This window comes from Strigops habroptila, chromosome 4, assembly GCF_004027225.2.
Source record: "Strigops habroptila isolate Jane chromosome 4, bStrHab1.2.pri, whole genome shotgun sequence".
Lineage (NCBI taxonomy): Eukaryota > Metazoa > Chordata > Aves > Psittaciformes > Psittacidae > Strigops > Strigops habroptila.
The window spans coordinates 15,670,127-15,686,420 of record NC_046358.1 but is presented as its reverse complement, the minus strand read 5'-3'; the positions used below and the strand labels follow the sequence as shown (position 1 = coordinate 15,686,420).

Genomic DNA, 16,294 nt, shown 5'->3' with positions numbered 1-16,294 from the left:
TCAACACGTGCTTTATGGAAGAGCAGCATTGATCAGGACTCGGCACAATGCTGCACTTGGCTATCAGATCCAGGACAGCAGAAAGTTACAAATCACTGATTAAATCACACTAGGTAAATATTTCCCTTGAAAGTATAAAGAATGGAAAATTACTGAGCATGAAGACAAGTGTTCTGGGCTTTGAAAAGGATTTAAGAGAAGGGAAATTATGATAAATACTGAAAATATTTCAACAAAGACACAGGGAAAACAGTTAACCGCAGAAGAGATGCATGAAAACAGATAGGATGCTGGCAGTAAAAGAGGAATAGCTGAGGTTCTCCTTTCTAGTACTACAGAAAGGTAAGAGAAGTAATTTTAAAGTAAGAGAATCCTTCATTGAAGAGTGATTTGACTTTAAAATAGTGAGAATGACTCAAGAGAATAGAGTAGTGCAATAAATGACAACAAGTGAAAAAAGTTTTTTTTTATTTCTCAGTGTTTCTCCACTGTCAATACTGTCCTTTTGCTGCAACATGTTGCAAAAAACTCTCTGCCTTTTCCATTTTAAACAGCTACACTATTTACAGGCCATTTCCAGTAACACATGCAGACACATACACACTCACAGACACGCAGGTATGTATATCCCTATCCCTGGCAAGGTATCCTTTTGCTGGCAGAGGCAATACGCATTTCCATTGTCCATTAAGAACCAAACCCATCCTCCCACACTGTACTCCCCTCTCCCTTTCCAAACCAGCAGCTCACCGTCAGGCTCCTGGGGACGTCTGTGTAACACACTCAGAAGGCCAGCTACTTGATCGCCGTCTCTCAGAGTTGTGGCCTAGGTGTACTGGGATTATCTATTCAAACTGTACATAGCAGAAGTCATAAAAATTGCTCATATTCAGATGTTTGTGACCGAGTGATGTATGTATACTCCCAAAAATCTTTTGGGGCAGCCATCTTAGTCACCTGTTTTGAAATATGCGTATCATGCTGGGGTGAAACAAGCCACATGCTTTACTTTCCACCAAGGTGTTATGTACCCACTTTTTTACTAAGGCACCAGTAATTACCAGCAGAATTTCTGAACAAGTCCAGTGCCACTGAATGTACTGCAAGAGATTATCAAATAGCAAGCCAGACAGGAAAAGAATAGATGCCTATATAATAGGTATAAAATTCCTTAATAAAATTAAGTACATAAAACCTGTGGTGGTATAACCCCAAATCCAATATGAGTTGAATAACATCGTTAATGGTAAGAAATGCAATCTATCCTGCTCCATTCTGTGAATGGGGAGTTCTGCAGTTGAAAATCCTTAAAGCAGTGTCTTTGTATCCACACTCCTAGGTCTGTGTTGGTGTGTGCATTATCAGAGAAACAATTTGATGTTGAATCCAATTGTAAGGCATCTCTTGTCCCTGCTCACCCAAGTCCAGACAAAGCTTTATGGCCACTTGCCAAATAGCCATGGGCAGGGACCTGTGCCACAAGTCTTAGTCTTTCATCTCACCCATCATCTAGGCTTCTCAAAGAGTTCTTCAGTTCCAAAGAGAGTTGTGAATATGGGGGTAAGGAATGCCTGGTGATGAACTACACAGCTGACCGGAAAATTGAGATTACCATGCAAACATGCCAAATGTCCCAGGCAAAGCAGCTGTAGGACCATTCAACCTACCTACTCCTCCCTTACTCTTCCCCCAACTCCAAAATCAGTTTGCAAATGTTGAATCATGAGAACACACCCCAGAATTCATCACAAGTATAATGGTGCAAGTGGAACAGAAATCTAGGTGTCAGTGGTGTCACCTACACATTTTAGGGTTTTGTTTTAATCAGAACACTTAAAAATATTTCACAGGGAGGTGAAACAGGAAAAGGATTTAAAAAATTAAGTAGCAGCCATTTTTACCAAAGAACATAATCTGATTAGTGGGGGGTTTCCAGCATTTTTCTATAATTTAGTATTTGTTTTAGGGAGTGGTAAATCCTTAGGTACGTACACATAGATACCACCTTTAAAGAATTCAGAGATTGGAAACCACCTGGAAGCTAAAACAATGGGACTTAACTGGAATGTTCTTATGGCAAAAGAATATCACACAATGCAAGTGGACAGAGATAAAGCACTCATCCAGAATAGGTTTTCATGAAGGCTTAGAAAGATCTATAAAAACCCCGGAAAAATCTGCTCTATTCTGAGCTTAATCTGGACTGACAGGACTGATCTGAAAATACCTATCTTTTCCATACTCACAACAGGAGAAAAATATCATGCATCAAGACAAAGGCCAAAGAAAAGAAAACAGAAGATGAAATTATCCCTATCTAGAGAAGAGGTTTCCATGGACAGACCTATCCTTTGGGGAGCTAGAAGTAAACAAACATGGTTTGTCATTTGCACAGTAGAACCAATGACACAGACTTTGCACAAACCAACATACGATAACAATTGTTGAACTTTAAGAGTTCAGAATGAAGGAAAACTTTCAAAAAGTTAATTTTCTAAAGCCTTATGGAAAAGTGAAATTTCAACTATGTGGCTTCTGTTGAGCAGATCTGGAATAGGTAAAAGCACAATGCGAATGGCTTCATAGTATCTGAAAGCCAAGTATCTGAAAGAAGGTATTAAGCTGTTAACTGGCCACATTGAAATGCACCTCCTGAAGGCAACACACCAAAAGCCTTAAAATTAGAAAAAAAAAAATAAATAGAAAGATCCATTAATTCTCTTTGCCCCTTAAAAAAAAAAACAAACAACAAAACCAAAACCCACCTTTCTTCCCCCATCAGCTGTTTGCTGATCTAATTCCAGGCAGTTACATATTCTCTAGAAATTTTATGTTAACAAGCCATTAATTCCTACCTATTACCAGCAATGGACATTACCATTATCTTGTCCTGAAAAGACTGAAGGATTGTTCAGGGCCAGGGTTAACATATAAAAAGTTGCTTCAGTCAAGTTTGTTTTGTATAAATAAAAAATCCAAGCAAACAAAAAGCTCCCATAAACCTCCCCAAAACCCAAACAAACAAAAACCACCTATGTATTTTGACTTTCAGTCATTTGCTTACCTCAAGGCTTCAGTACAAGAAAGGAACACAACCTTGTGCAACTAATATCAAATGGGGCCTATTCTCAAACAAATTCCTCTTTCTAAAATGAAGCAGTATTCCTAGCGGTACAGAAAACCCTGTAAATACCTGAAGGGAAAGACACAATAAAATCTCAACTAAAATACCTTCAATTCAAAATTTACACATTTTCTTAGTTCCTGACAGCAACATTACCAGACTGCTGAAGAAGATTTATCTACTGTACTAAGTTTTCAGATATGCAGGAGATTAATTCAGCTACACTATAATGTGCAGATATGATAAACTATGTGGAACAGGAGAATTATTTCAAAGGTGACAGATCTAGAACTGTACATTTATACCAAGATTGAATGGGACCGCATATGCATAAACCAAATAGTAATATGCAACTGTAAGATGCACAGTACTTTGAGTACATGTTTGCATAGTATATGATGTAAGCAAAGTCCCAGTATAATTCATTGGGAACAGTATCCAGAACTGACTAGCTACCAGGCACACAGACTTACCCTTTCATGGCTAGATGGCATACAGTGACTTGAGTCAGAATACAAACATTTCCTAGGTAGCTGTTTCTTCCTTTGTTATTTTTTTTTCCTCAGCCCATGTAATTTCACTCTTACATTAGGTACATAATGGACAAGGTTCCTCTGATGTCAGAGAAATAAATGCAATAACCTCTGTGCTGAATCAGAAGTCTCTTCTGGTTATATTACATATAAAGAAGTGGAGGTGACTGGGAAGAAGATGGCTGCTCCCAAAAGCTAGGACTGTGTGCAGTTTCCCCACAGAGTCCTATGTAATTACAGGTCAGAAACAGGAAACAATCACAACAGGTAGATTTTTTTCTTACGGATTAAGAAAAGTGAGTCATAGGAACTGCAAGTCAAGAACAAACCAGTTTCCCTCTCACACTCCCATGATAGTTCTGAGTTACTTGTTTCCCTGAATACACACTTTTAAAAAAATACAATAAAACCTAGGATATGTAACACATGAGTAATTCAACTTCACAGTTATAAATACTCAAATTACACTTACATAGAATATATAATCACAGAAAATAAAATTCAAGTCATAGAAAAGAATGAAGACTAAAGGGAAAGAAAAGGCAAGGTGGTAAAAGTGATACAAGTTTCGGGCTGTGCCTTCTATGAAAGCTCTTTAAAAGTTGCAGTTTAAAGTTTTTGTTTATGGGTTTGTTGTTGGTTTTTTTTTGTTTGGTTTTTTTGGGTTTTTTTTTCTTCTGGGGGATTTTACTGTTGCTGTTTTTTCTTTTTAAGTTGGATAGAATAAAAAAAACCTTCAATCGTCCATGAAGTAATCACAAACCTGCACCTCCCCCTATAAAACTGAAACAACTGTCTCTGCCAGAGAAGAGCCAACAAAATAACATAGCCAGCTCTGGGTGTAAAGAAGCAAAGTAGCCACGGCCAGTGAAGGGAGAACAAACGAAAGGTAGTATTTTGGGGCTCACTTTAAAGCTAGATGTGTTGTACAGATTTGAGGTACCACTGCCACCACAATAGAGTCTGATGCAGTACAGGGATACTCAGGTGCTTTTCTATACATGTTATTTTACCATTTATTGTGAAGAGGATGCAGCAAATGCACTTGTACGAAATACAGAACATAGAACCAAATCCATGGCACAGCCCTTACCATCAACATGTTTATGGAGAGGGAGGGGATTAATCCCAAAGGCAATTTAAATAATGGTATTTTATATACTTATATTTATATATATAAATAAATGTTCTCAGCAATCTCAGGGTTGTTTTTAGTGCATTGCTGTAAAAAAATTAGTGCAGTTCTCATTAATGTTTAGCTCATAAGGAATAAGAATCTATACATCTGTTCAGTCTCTTCTTGCCACACCTGAAACCCTTACACTGTTTCACCAAACTGAAGGTTTGTAGTCAATTTCTTTAAAATAAGGTGGATGAACTCCACACACTCTTGTGACAAGACATGGCAATTTTTGGCAAAACAATTAGAAAAATATGAGGTGCTCTGATCTTAGAACTGAAAAGTTTGTTGATTTAAAGCATTACGCAATGCATAAACAAAATTTATAAACAAAAAGATATGTCTCAACAAATCTATCCTTCATGCAAATGTTTCTTCAGCAGCTAGCAACTTAAAAAAAAAAAAAAGTCTTACACGTTTATTTGGGGAAAGGAACTTAAACAAATCTGTGTTTCAAGTCCTTTCCTACAACTGGACCGAAGTTTCATGTCCTGGGAGCTGCTTCTTCTGGACCCTTCTCTCTTCTGAACCGTTGGAGAAGGGGAAGTTTCAGTCTCAAAGAGATTTACACTTCAGCCCCAAGTTCAAGGACTCCAGTTTCAACAACAGCAACATATTTATCTTCAATTTGAACCAGCAGGATGGTTTTATCTATATGGGACCGACTACTTGGATCTCTGCTGCAAGGCACCCAGCGGTGAATCACCTGGGGGGGGAATAAAAAAATATAAGTGTAATAAAATGCAAAGTTCCATAGGGAAAACTGCCATATCAAAGTTGTGGCTGATAATTCAAGACCCTCACAGGGCAAAAGGAGCAATAATGTAAGTGCTATACTGACTTAGTCGCTCATTTTTCAGGGACAGCATACCTGTAAGCTTACTCATTGAAGTCTTGCTGGAGATCTGCAGCTTACCTGAGAAAAGCCAGCCTTTGATTGCAATTTCATCAGTTGATCCAAATCAAAACCAAACAGTTTGTGCAAAGTGAGTAAAAACTGTTAAAAGTGTACATGCATTGATTTGGGATATTTCATATCACAAAGCTGTAATAGTTTTAAAATACCTCAGTATTGTGCAGCACATAACAGCACAGAACTGTAGTTCATCAGGAGTTAGGTATAAACTGCTCTCTCTTTTAAGTCAAACCCCTTGCCCTAATTTTGTTCAACCTTGGAATTAGAGGTTGATCTTTTGAATTAAATTATTCAAAGATAATTTAAAATGAAAAAAATACTGCAAAGAAGAAAGGTTTCAGAAACAGTGCTACAGACTACTGTCCCATACTCTCTTGGATATACAGAATTCATGCTCCTTGATCTGCTGCTACCAAGGATTCTGCCTGATACTGACCATCAGAAGGACCCTTTTTCCATACAGGCCCTTGTATGTCTGCTCAGCTGCCTCTAGAAAAATACACCTTAAATTTCTGGATGCCCCCAAGGAACCACAAGGATTCTCCTGTAACATGATTTTAAATACTGCCAGCTCCACAGAAATAGAATTATCTCAAATTTGCTAAATTCAAGACAAGGTAAGGTAAAAAACAAATTAAATGTAATCCAGGACAGGACAGTTCGCAAGAGTTCTAAAGATTCAGGTGGGGAAGAAAGGACAGAAACCCACAATTAACCTGCATCTTCCACGACCAAATTCAAAAGACTCCCTTAATCCTCACTATACCCAGCTGACAGCTGCCTATTTCTCTAACGCTGAGTGACGCAGCTTCAGCTTTGTCCACTGCATGGGACCTACACTGCATCCACAGGAAGAGCATTTCACCTAGGGAAGCAGGGCATCTTAGTTCCCCTTCGTTTGATGCAACAGCATGATATTTAAGCAGTGTGTTCAAAGTCTGACTTCAAAGTCTGCCACAATAAACTTTTTATGCTGCTATATGGAGTGACATCAGGAATATTCTATCCCCAGATACAGAAAGCATTTCCCAATAAAGTTCAAGTATTACATCCTTGTTGTTCAGCTTCAAGATGGTGCCTTTGTGATAGCTAAGGGCTGACTGCAAATGCATCATTATGACGACTCCTTAAAAACTGTGCTTATGCACGAGTTGTACATAGATTTTAACTCACTGCAACCATCCACACACACTTGGTTTTACCATCTCTTCTATCATGATTGGCATTTGTTTGATGCCCCATGAGTGATAACATGCAAAATGATGTCACTAGATAGTGAAGAGGTCATAAGAATCTCTTGGGGGGGGAAAAGGGTTCTTCTGCATGCTAGTCCAGGTACCACAAAGATAACGCAGAGTATACCTTAATCTTAAATCCTGGAAGAAGTAGATACAGTAGCAAGAGGACTGCTAAATTTAATTTCCCTGAAGAAACTCTATAATGTTTTTGTGTATTATATGTACTGTATACTTAGCAAAATAAAAAGCAAAATTAGGAAAAATGCTTTTTCTATGCAGTAGTTAAGTTTTAAAGAGCTGAACCTCATACCAAGACCACTGACATAAGGCTTTGGCTGGTAAACCGCTTGACCTTACACAGCAGGTAAGAATCATTTCCGCCTGTCTGCAGAAAGGACTGCAGCTGCAGGATCAGAAAGGGAAGACTGTCCTGAGAGCTTATGGCTTTACTGATACTAGTGTGTTTAACCACAGGCAGCTGAAGCAGGCAGTGGAAACTATGTCAAGTTAAATCCTGTCCTTCTAATCACACATAGGATAATCTGGTGCTTTCCCCCTTTCACCTTAGGTCAAAAGATGTGCTTCTAAAAAAACCTGCCAGTATCCTGCACCAAAAATAGATGAGAAGCATTAAGAACAGCAGCTTACTCTGCCCTTCAAATCCTCTTGTTTTAATCTCTCTATAACATCAATCACTACATGTGTGCATGCTGCAACTGCAAAACACACAAACCTCATGAAAAAATTGTCCAGTGATACCAGGTAACAGGACATCTTTTGATACAACCCTTCACATTCACCATCTTGACAACATTCTTCATCTGCAATAGCTAATGACGAAATTCCAAAACTAGAACATCTAAACCGAACGCTGTTTACAACAGCATTCTACTCATAGAGCACTGACATAAGGCTTTGGCTTGTAAACTGCTTGATGAACAGCATCACAGCAGGTAAGAATGCAGCTGCAGGATCAGAAAGAGAAGACATTCAAGACAACCCTACTATCTTAAGAGTGGATGGTCAACTATGGTACAGTTATTTGTAGAAGGGATTTATTTCCAGGGCCCTTCCTTCACATAACAAGGTAGATTTGGCATATGCTGTGTTATCTACACATTGCCATTTCTTACCTGAAGTTTGCACATACATCCACAGCAATGTGGACTTTCAGACAACAAAATCCAGCCCCTAAATCAAATTTATAAATAATGCTTCCAATTGAGGTAACCAGTCAATCAAAGCAAATCCTTATAAACCATCAGAACTAACATATTCCAAATAAAACCAGTTTTATTGATGAACCAATGCAGACACAATGTCAGTGACTCTTCCCTTTTACTATTTATCACTGGAAGAATACTCATTAGAGCATCTTTATTGACACAAAGGCCTAAAAAAAAAATGTGTGCTTCAGTAAAAACCAAAAAGCTTCAAAGATACGCTGGCTTTTTTACTCCTGAAGAGAGCTTAAATCAGGAGATAAGTTTTCTAACTAATGCAATGACTTTTTATAAAATGCAGGTATAACCCTAGGAAAAAGAGACAGAGGTTCAAGTCACAGGTGTTTGCAAGTTTTAGCTACAGCAGATTTCTTTTTCAAGGGAAAGTTAACACCTATCATGTACCTATAATTTAATAAAGAGGCATCTAAAGATAATCTTGACTCTATCTTCATCAGAATAATTTGAAAACAAATACTGTTAAGCATTCAGTTAAGGACTCCTTGGTAAACTGACCTTCTGTATTTGCTCAAGGATAGACAGTTTAAGGAAAGGAATATGAAGGTTGGATGAATGAGTGCAATGCCTGAGAGTTCATGACAAGAGCTGGAAGAAGGCAAGGAAGGAGAGGTGGTTGACAATGTTTGAATTGTCACCCTGCATCTTTTTGGATACAGTTGCAGAAATGTCCCTCTGCTTCAAACTAGGATGCTGGACCTGCTCTTCCAGCAACAGTGACTTGGAGGACAGCTGCTGATCCAACTTACTACTACATGTATCTTAACATTTAAGCAGACTGTCATAGCATCAAGACACTGCCTTTCTTAAAATTAGCTTGTCAGCTTCTAAGTAAAACTTACATGGCCTTCCATGCCTTCCTGAGGACTCCAGTCTTTCCAGCTGTTTCTTCCAGCTTTTAGTCGTATCACCTCATCTGGCCACTGCAGCTCTTTCCTTTTTGACACGTTGATCCCTTCCAGTACTTGACTGGGATCCATTAACTATAAGTAGGAATTGAGTTTTGACTGTTAGTTCAGCCAAAATTTAAAAGAAACAGATAAACTGTAACTTTTGCATACTTCCAGAGAACTGACCTTAACCCATAGAAATTGATTTCTGACCAATTTCAATGTTGGAAACTCAAGCTCCAGGCTAGGAAAAAGCCTGAGCAGCACTGACTTTGGAAATCAGGCTGTGGTTTCACACACAGCTGACAATATACCAGGTCACTGTTGTCTGAGGCAGCAGCTTTGGTTCCCCTTCCCACCCCTTCTTTCAGTTATATTGGCTCATGGCAGGGTCTGAGAAGATAGCACAACATAAGCATTGGTGGCACACGGTCCAGCAGCAGGGAAGAATTAAGTGATGATGAGCTGTTAAAACTGCCTCATCACTTCTTACAGAACACATTAAGAAACATGATCTTGAAGAATTTGCTGTTAGGCTGAAGATCTATTTATCTACCAGTGTGGTTAGCTGAGACCCACCCTGTGTTTTGAAGTAAACTGGCCTTTCCACAGGGGCAGCAGGAGAAAACTCCTGAAAACTTCTTCCTATTTAAGGACAGAGAGAACCACAGTGTCCACTATCCAAGGGCACATGACAACTTTGCCTGTATCCTCCTCCCACAGAGGAATTAAGCAGTTCGATAAAAGGGCTCTTGCCTGCAAACAAAAGCTACTAAGCACAGACCTGCAAAAATTAATTTAACTTTGCCCACTATGATGCAGTTTAATAAGGATTACTCTACAATAAAATGATACTAGCAATGAAATCATGTTTGATATGATCTATCCTGTTAAATACACTTGATGTTTCTCACTAATATACTGCTAAAGACATGCATGTGGGGCTAATAAAAAGCTAGAAGAGCAAGAATACAAATTTCTGGATTTTCACAAAATGAGTTAAGGCTGCCATGATTAACTTTGCCAATGGTGTATTGCTTGCTGCTCAGTAAACCCAGACTTGTGGCAATAACCAAAGAATACACACACATGAAAATGGATAAATATGTATGAAAGTGAAACTTTTTACACTTTTGTGGAAAATCTATTTGGTTTAAATGAAAAAAGCTACTTGCTTTCTACTTTGCAAATGAAGCTGTTCAGTTTTACATGCTGTAATGAATAAAGGCAAACTAAGTATGAAGTGGAACTCAGCTCAGCTGACATTCTCAAAGCTGTACTACAGCAAAACATACAAGTAAACAGGGATGTCTAAGCATGCAAGAAGTTTGGTTGTCCAGATATCCTTTTCCTCACATTAGTTCTCCAAATGTAACTGCACAATAGTTGTATACTGAGACATTCCAGACTCTGTGTGTATTTAGAAAGTAGTGATTTCAACAACATCCAAGGTAACACTAACATAAGCATGTGGAAGCATAGGTTAACTTGTTCTTCTGGACTATTCACCTGGATTCTGTAAATAACGTCATCCTTTTTGGCTTGCATTTGATTTGCAGGGCTTGCATTGCCACCTGACTGAGTTTCAGTTGCATTACTCCCTCCTTCTGTCCCTAGAAAGCCCACAAGGGCATGCTGTTTACAGGCTGGGATGCTTTGGCTGGAGCTGCTAGAAGAGGGCAGTCCATGCTGCGCGCTGACCCCAGTCTGGCCAGTAGGTTCCATTTGGTTCACCATAGACAGGCGGGACTGGATGGATGATGGAAGGTTACGAAGGGATATCTGACTGGTGGAAGAGCGCCGACAAGGCACAAAGCCCGTTGTGGATGTGCGAAGAGATGAATGACGACTGCCGTAGCAATAAGATGAATGGCTAGCTACTGAGGCACGGGCAGGGGAATGTCTGACAAGGCTCGACTGCACAGAGTGAGAGCTGTGACTGGTGCCTAAAAGTAAAAGATACAGAATCAGGAGAGTTTGATAAAGCCTCCTACACACATTAGATTTGCTGGCAAATGTTTTAGTGCTTAGATACAAAACTTCTGGGTCTAATCAACAACATCTGAAACAGCTGTACTGCAGAATATCTCCGTTGCATTTCATATAGCAGAGCACTTGAATACATTCCACTCATCTTATTTTGGAATTTCATATTCTGTTCAATTCCCAATCCCTGTAGGACAAGTAGCCTGAAAAATGCTTCAGCCTTGCTCTTCCTGTATCAACTGTTTGTTTCTTAATATTACACTTAAGTTTCCTGTACTTAAGGCATTAAGGCACATAGATGTCTATGTTTCAAAACACTATTATTTCTTAGTACACTTGACTAGATGTTCAAAGATTGAGTCAGAAAATTTGTTAGAGCAAAAGCTGTTTTTAAACACATTCAGAAACATTTAATACACTTGAAAAACAGGAGTTGCTGTTTATGAGCATTGGTGCTATTGTTTTTCCAATACCAAGTACTTATGGATACCTTTCCACAGCTGACAGACTAATTATTTATGTGAAAAAAAAGTTCATTCAACTAGATACACTTTCATACACTTTCTGAGCAAAGGCAATGTTTGGAAAGCCTTTTCTCAGCTTTACTGTTTATCACCTCCCTAGCTACAGATCACTACAGACTCTTGGACAGGATTCAGCTAAAATACTACGGAAACAGAAAATCCATTCTACTGTATAAATAAGAACTATAACAACACTCATAAAAATACAAAATTTAGCATTCGCAGACAATATGACAGAAGAAAAAGAAAATCCAATCTGTAGAGAGATGTTATAAAAGTTATTTAATGTATTTTGCCAGCACAACTATACCCCTACTACTCCAATCTGTTTGGGAACCTTGCACTGCAGAAAACAGCACTGTAGTTTGAGATGAATCCAGCAGGTATTAACACTACATCATCAAGTCACTTTTGCTTGCTTTTTCTTGTAACTTAGGCCAGATCCAAAGAGCTGAAAGGCCAGTTCTAGCTATAATATTGTACTTGTATAAAATTGTTATAATAAAACAAAGCAACTTTACCCAGAGTGGAGGGATGAGTTGGTGGATGAGCTGCAGGAAGAGTTGTTGGATGAGCTGCAACAGGAGGGTGCTGTACTGCTCCAGGTCCCTGCCCTGTAGTTGCATTCCCTCCTCCTTGTGACATGCTGCTCTGAGACTCATTGATAGTTGCGTTGTTACTTGTGCAAGAAGCTCCACCTCCAGCATCTGAATCTTCAATATTTCCACCACTATTGCAGCCAGCTCCACAGCCTTTCCTTAGTCTGAAAACAGAATGCAATTGACACATTAAGTCAGGCCTCCTAACCCATCAGGATTCTAAGAAATGCCTTATGATGACAAGCAAAAGGCTTTACTCAGCACAATCCACAGCACTTCCTAAAATCACATAAAACTTGATTTTATTCTCTCAGAACATGCTGCTTTTTAACAGCTTACAATTTTCTTCATGCCAACTATTCAAGTAACAGTTATTTATGATAAGCCAAATGCCCATATAAAGTAGCTTTTGAAAAATCAAGCCACTTCTGAAGTACAATAAAGAGATAAAATTCTAAATATAAAATGCCGGTAAAACACCTTGATTATTTTGTAATAGTTTAGTAAAATTTATGCTCCTTAACACATCAGTCGTGTATTATTAGACTGCAGCAGCTTTGTCTATTCAGATGACCAGAAGTGTCTGGGGGTTTTTTGTTTGTGTTTTTTGTTTGGTTTCTTCTTTTTTTTCTTTTCTTTTGAATGCATTTGGTTTCTTGTTACCTTCAGTAATGTACTCACAGTTGTTTGAAGCACATATTGCAATTACTTGAATCTCAAATTTTCGTGTGAATTCTGAACATTCCATTCAGACAGCAGGTCAGCCAATGTTTTCTAGTGTATATAACCATACAGACTTTTCACTTCATCGTTTGCATTAATAAACTTCAGATGGACACAAAACACAGCACATTCGTCCTTCCTTCAATTCACACTTTTTATTATTCTTTTCTTACTGTTGCACTCAAATAACTGAGCACTCCTTTCCAATTGTGTTTGCCCCTGGGATCCAGAATGAATCCCAAAGCATACACGGCTTGGCTCCAAACATTGTTCTGTGTAATACTTTCACCTGTTATTCTATCCATGTGTCAGACAAGCAGATGGTAACAGAAGACAAACATCACAGACAGTAGTAAGTGTGGCATATTCTGGGGTGAAGCAGCACCTTCTGTTTGATGTGCTATACATCTCCGAGTGTAAATATGACCATCAGAACAGCTACAGGACTATTCCAGCTATGGCACCAGCTCCTGGAACTAGTAAGAACTGAGACACACATTTCTGAATGCCACACAGAGCTGCCTCTGTTGCTTTTGGAGCCACAGTCGTAAGTGGCCAGAAGTGCAGTAAAAATTCTCATGGCCTATAAGGCACAGCACAGCAAGATTTGTACTGGGTTACCAGGGGGTCATGTGGAGGGAGGATTATATTATCACTCCAGTTACTTGTTCTGGCTCTGACATGCTGGGTATTTATAAGCACTCATGAAATTCTAAGCAGCTAAAGCTTGTGTTACTATGGATGAGTATAGCCTAACAGCATTAATATCGCATTTGCATGCCAAATATTTGCCAGACAGGAACCTTACCAAATAGCCCTGATACTGTAAAAATGGTATTACAGACTGCAAAAGTGATGGTACTGAAAAAAATACAGAGGTTGCATTGTCTCTCGTTATCAAACCTGACATTAGAACTGGAGCTATAGCTCTTGCATCTGTACTTTCTGTACTGGTTTTTTTCCAAGCTCTCATTTACATAATTTGTGGTGTATTACTTCCATGCCTTGAAGATTAATCCTGAATCAAGGCAGTTGCCATACGCTACAGATGTGCTCAAAATAAAAGGCAAGGCTTATTTATTTTTATGAGACTGAATATTATAAATTATGCTGTGCTAGGCATAGTTAATGGCAGTAGCTACTGAGACTAGTTAATGGGATACGAGAGCATGAACACATAGCAAATGAGAACTCATTTCCTCAGCTCACCTGTGCCATGTAGACACTACGAAGTTTCTGATGTTTCCTAAGCTGATAGCTCCCCCGAGAATCTCCTTCAGCTGTTCATGACTATCTGAATAGGAAGTAGTCAAAGGTGAGACATAGATTGGGTATCCAATTGGCTGGTCACAGGAGGAGTTGATCATGTTCCTCAGAGCTTGTTTTGCATTTTGGATACTTCCTCTTTCTGGATTACGATTACGCAGGAAGACAAGTTCCTGCTGTTGTCCTGCCCACAGGCCACGCACACACTCCTTATTCACCTGCAAAAGCCAAGTAGAAAGGCTGCGTCAGAAACGGAAACGAGTGTATGTGATGACTGCTTTGCTATACCTAGGTCTGGTATAGCAATTTACGGAGCACTGCAGTGCAGAACTGCAAGCATTCATATTCACTTCTTTATAAAGCTGAACTTATGGACACGCTCTGCAACAGCAAGAATAAAGCAAATCTAAAAATGGGATGAGAAATAGATATTTTAAGTCAGAAACTGATTTTCTGATTAAATACCTGCACTATGTGAGAAGAAGCTGCCCTAGCAATGACAGATCGGTAGTAAAAAAAGCAGTGATTTGAGCTGAAGTAGCAGTTTGGTATAGTTATTAAAATATACAACATACCACCATGTTGTGAAGCATGCACAAGACTTACCTTGATGACCCTGAAACTGAGATACCGCTTATTCAGCATAATGATTTTATATTCATTGGTGCCATCGTCCATTACGTGACGCAGAGCAAGGAGGGAGGGAGAATTGGAAAGAACTGCACTCCGCCAAGCAGGGTCCCCTTCATGTGCTATAACTAGATTTTCTTCATGGGTTGTTATGGCTTCATAGAGCACAGAAGGATCATCATATTCATCTGGAGAAGTGAAGTGATCCTGTTTCCAAGAATGCATGTACAGTAAGATTTGATTAACATTTCACATGTAACTACATAAAACCACATGTAACTACATAAAAATCAAACATTCACACCAAACTCTTAGAAAGCTCAGTGCATTACGTGAAGTTAGACATAAAAAAATCTGATGCCTACTAAAGGACATGGTTAAAGATGACCTTTTTTCCCCAACAGATTCTTTTTGCTTGTGTTTGCTTCCTTTTTTAACTCAAACCAAAAAAATTGGTAGGATCTGCCTATTATTGATTCAAGTAAATTCCTAGTTGAATTTTACACTAGATTTCTATCTACTGGCTGCAGAAGCATTTCAGCTTCTTTAATTTTTCACAAGTCTCCAACTGTAACACACTTCAGGAAAGCACTGATTACTAAGCCTGTATTATATGAAAAGAGCAACCAGAAGAAAATACATTTTATCTGCTTTTTCTATTAAAAGTTCACATTAATACTTGATGACAGATTATTTCAGCATAAGGTACTATCACACAACTTCCATTTGACAGGCGGTAACGTAAACAGAAAATCTGCAAGTTCCATTCAGTATTAGGTCACATTACTACTTGGTTAAAGAAAGATAGTGGTTAATAGCTAAGTTTCCAACACTGGCTGAATCCCTGATACGCAATTGCATTGCAAGTGGATAAAATCACCCTTTATAGATTAATACAATAATGTTCAGATAATTGTAGTTTTCTCACTTTCCATTTTTACTTAATTCAAGCCCATTCTGCACAGTAACCTGAATATACTGAGAACACTTCAGAATTGTTGAAGTGGTACTCTAGTTTGCTGTTTTCAACAATGATTTTGTAGTTATTCTACTTTGCTACATGTACTCCTAACATAAGCATTCTGCTAAATTTGGGGAGCTTGTTACATGAAGGAGTTGATTCAACCAACACTAGCTTTGAGGGGAGACTTCTAGACTCTGTAATAAAGGCAAAAAAAGAAATTTTAGTTATTATTAAGTGCAACTAAGATTTGCCTACTTAGATTTTTCAAGCAATCTGTTCTTCTAGAGTGTCAACATTTTTGTCCCCTCACAGAGTGCTTATCACTCAGTACATCCTTTCTCATACTTGCCGAGGTTAGTTTACAGATGGCCTAGACAGAATTTGGGATTGTTCATCTTTACCCTCACTTCACTATAAAGACCAATCCCAATTTCAGCTAATTGAAAAATTAACCTTCTCATTCTCACCTTAAACCTTACT

The 16,294-nt window shown here is 38.6% G+C and overlaps 1 protein-coding gene across 9 annotated transcripts in view; it reads right to left on the bottom strand.

The window, feature by feature from the left end:
* Nucleotides 1-451: 451 nt before the first annotated feature.
* PCNX1 (pecanex 1) overlaps nt 452-16,294 on the bottom strand; it is a 92,435-nt gene continuing 76,592 nt past the window's right edge. For all 9 annotated transcript variants that reach the window (XM_030481189.1, XM_030481190.1, XM_030481192.1 and 6 more), the window contains 6 exons: nt 14,827-15,057; nt 14,164-14,438; nt 12,154-12,395; nt 10,632-11,068; nt 9,075-9,215; nt 452-5,543 (listed from right to left, as the gene is read on the bottom strand). In XM_030481189.1, coding sequence (XP_030337049.1) covers nt 5,403-5,543; nt 9,075-9,215; nt 10,632-11,068; nt 12,154-12,395; nt 14,164-14,438; nt 14,827-15,057 — 1,467 coding nt within the window. In that variant the 3' untranslated portion in view covers nt 452-5,402. The remainder of the gene's footprint in view (nt 5,544-9,074; nt 9,216-10,631; nt 11,069-12,153; nt 12,396-14,163; nt 14,439-14,826; nt 15,058-16,294) is intronic.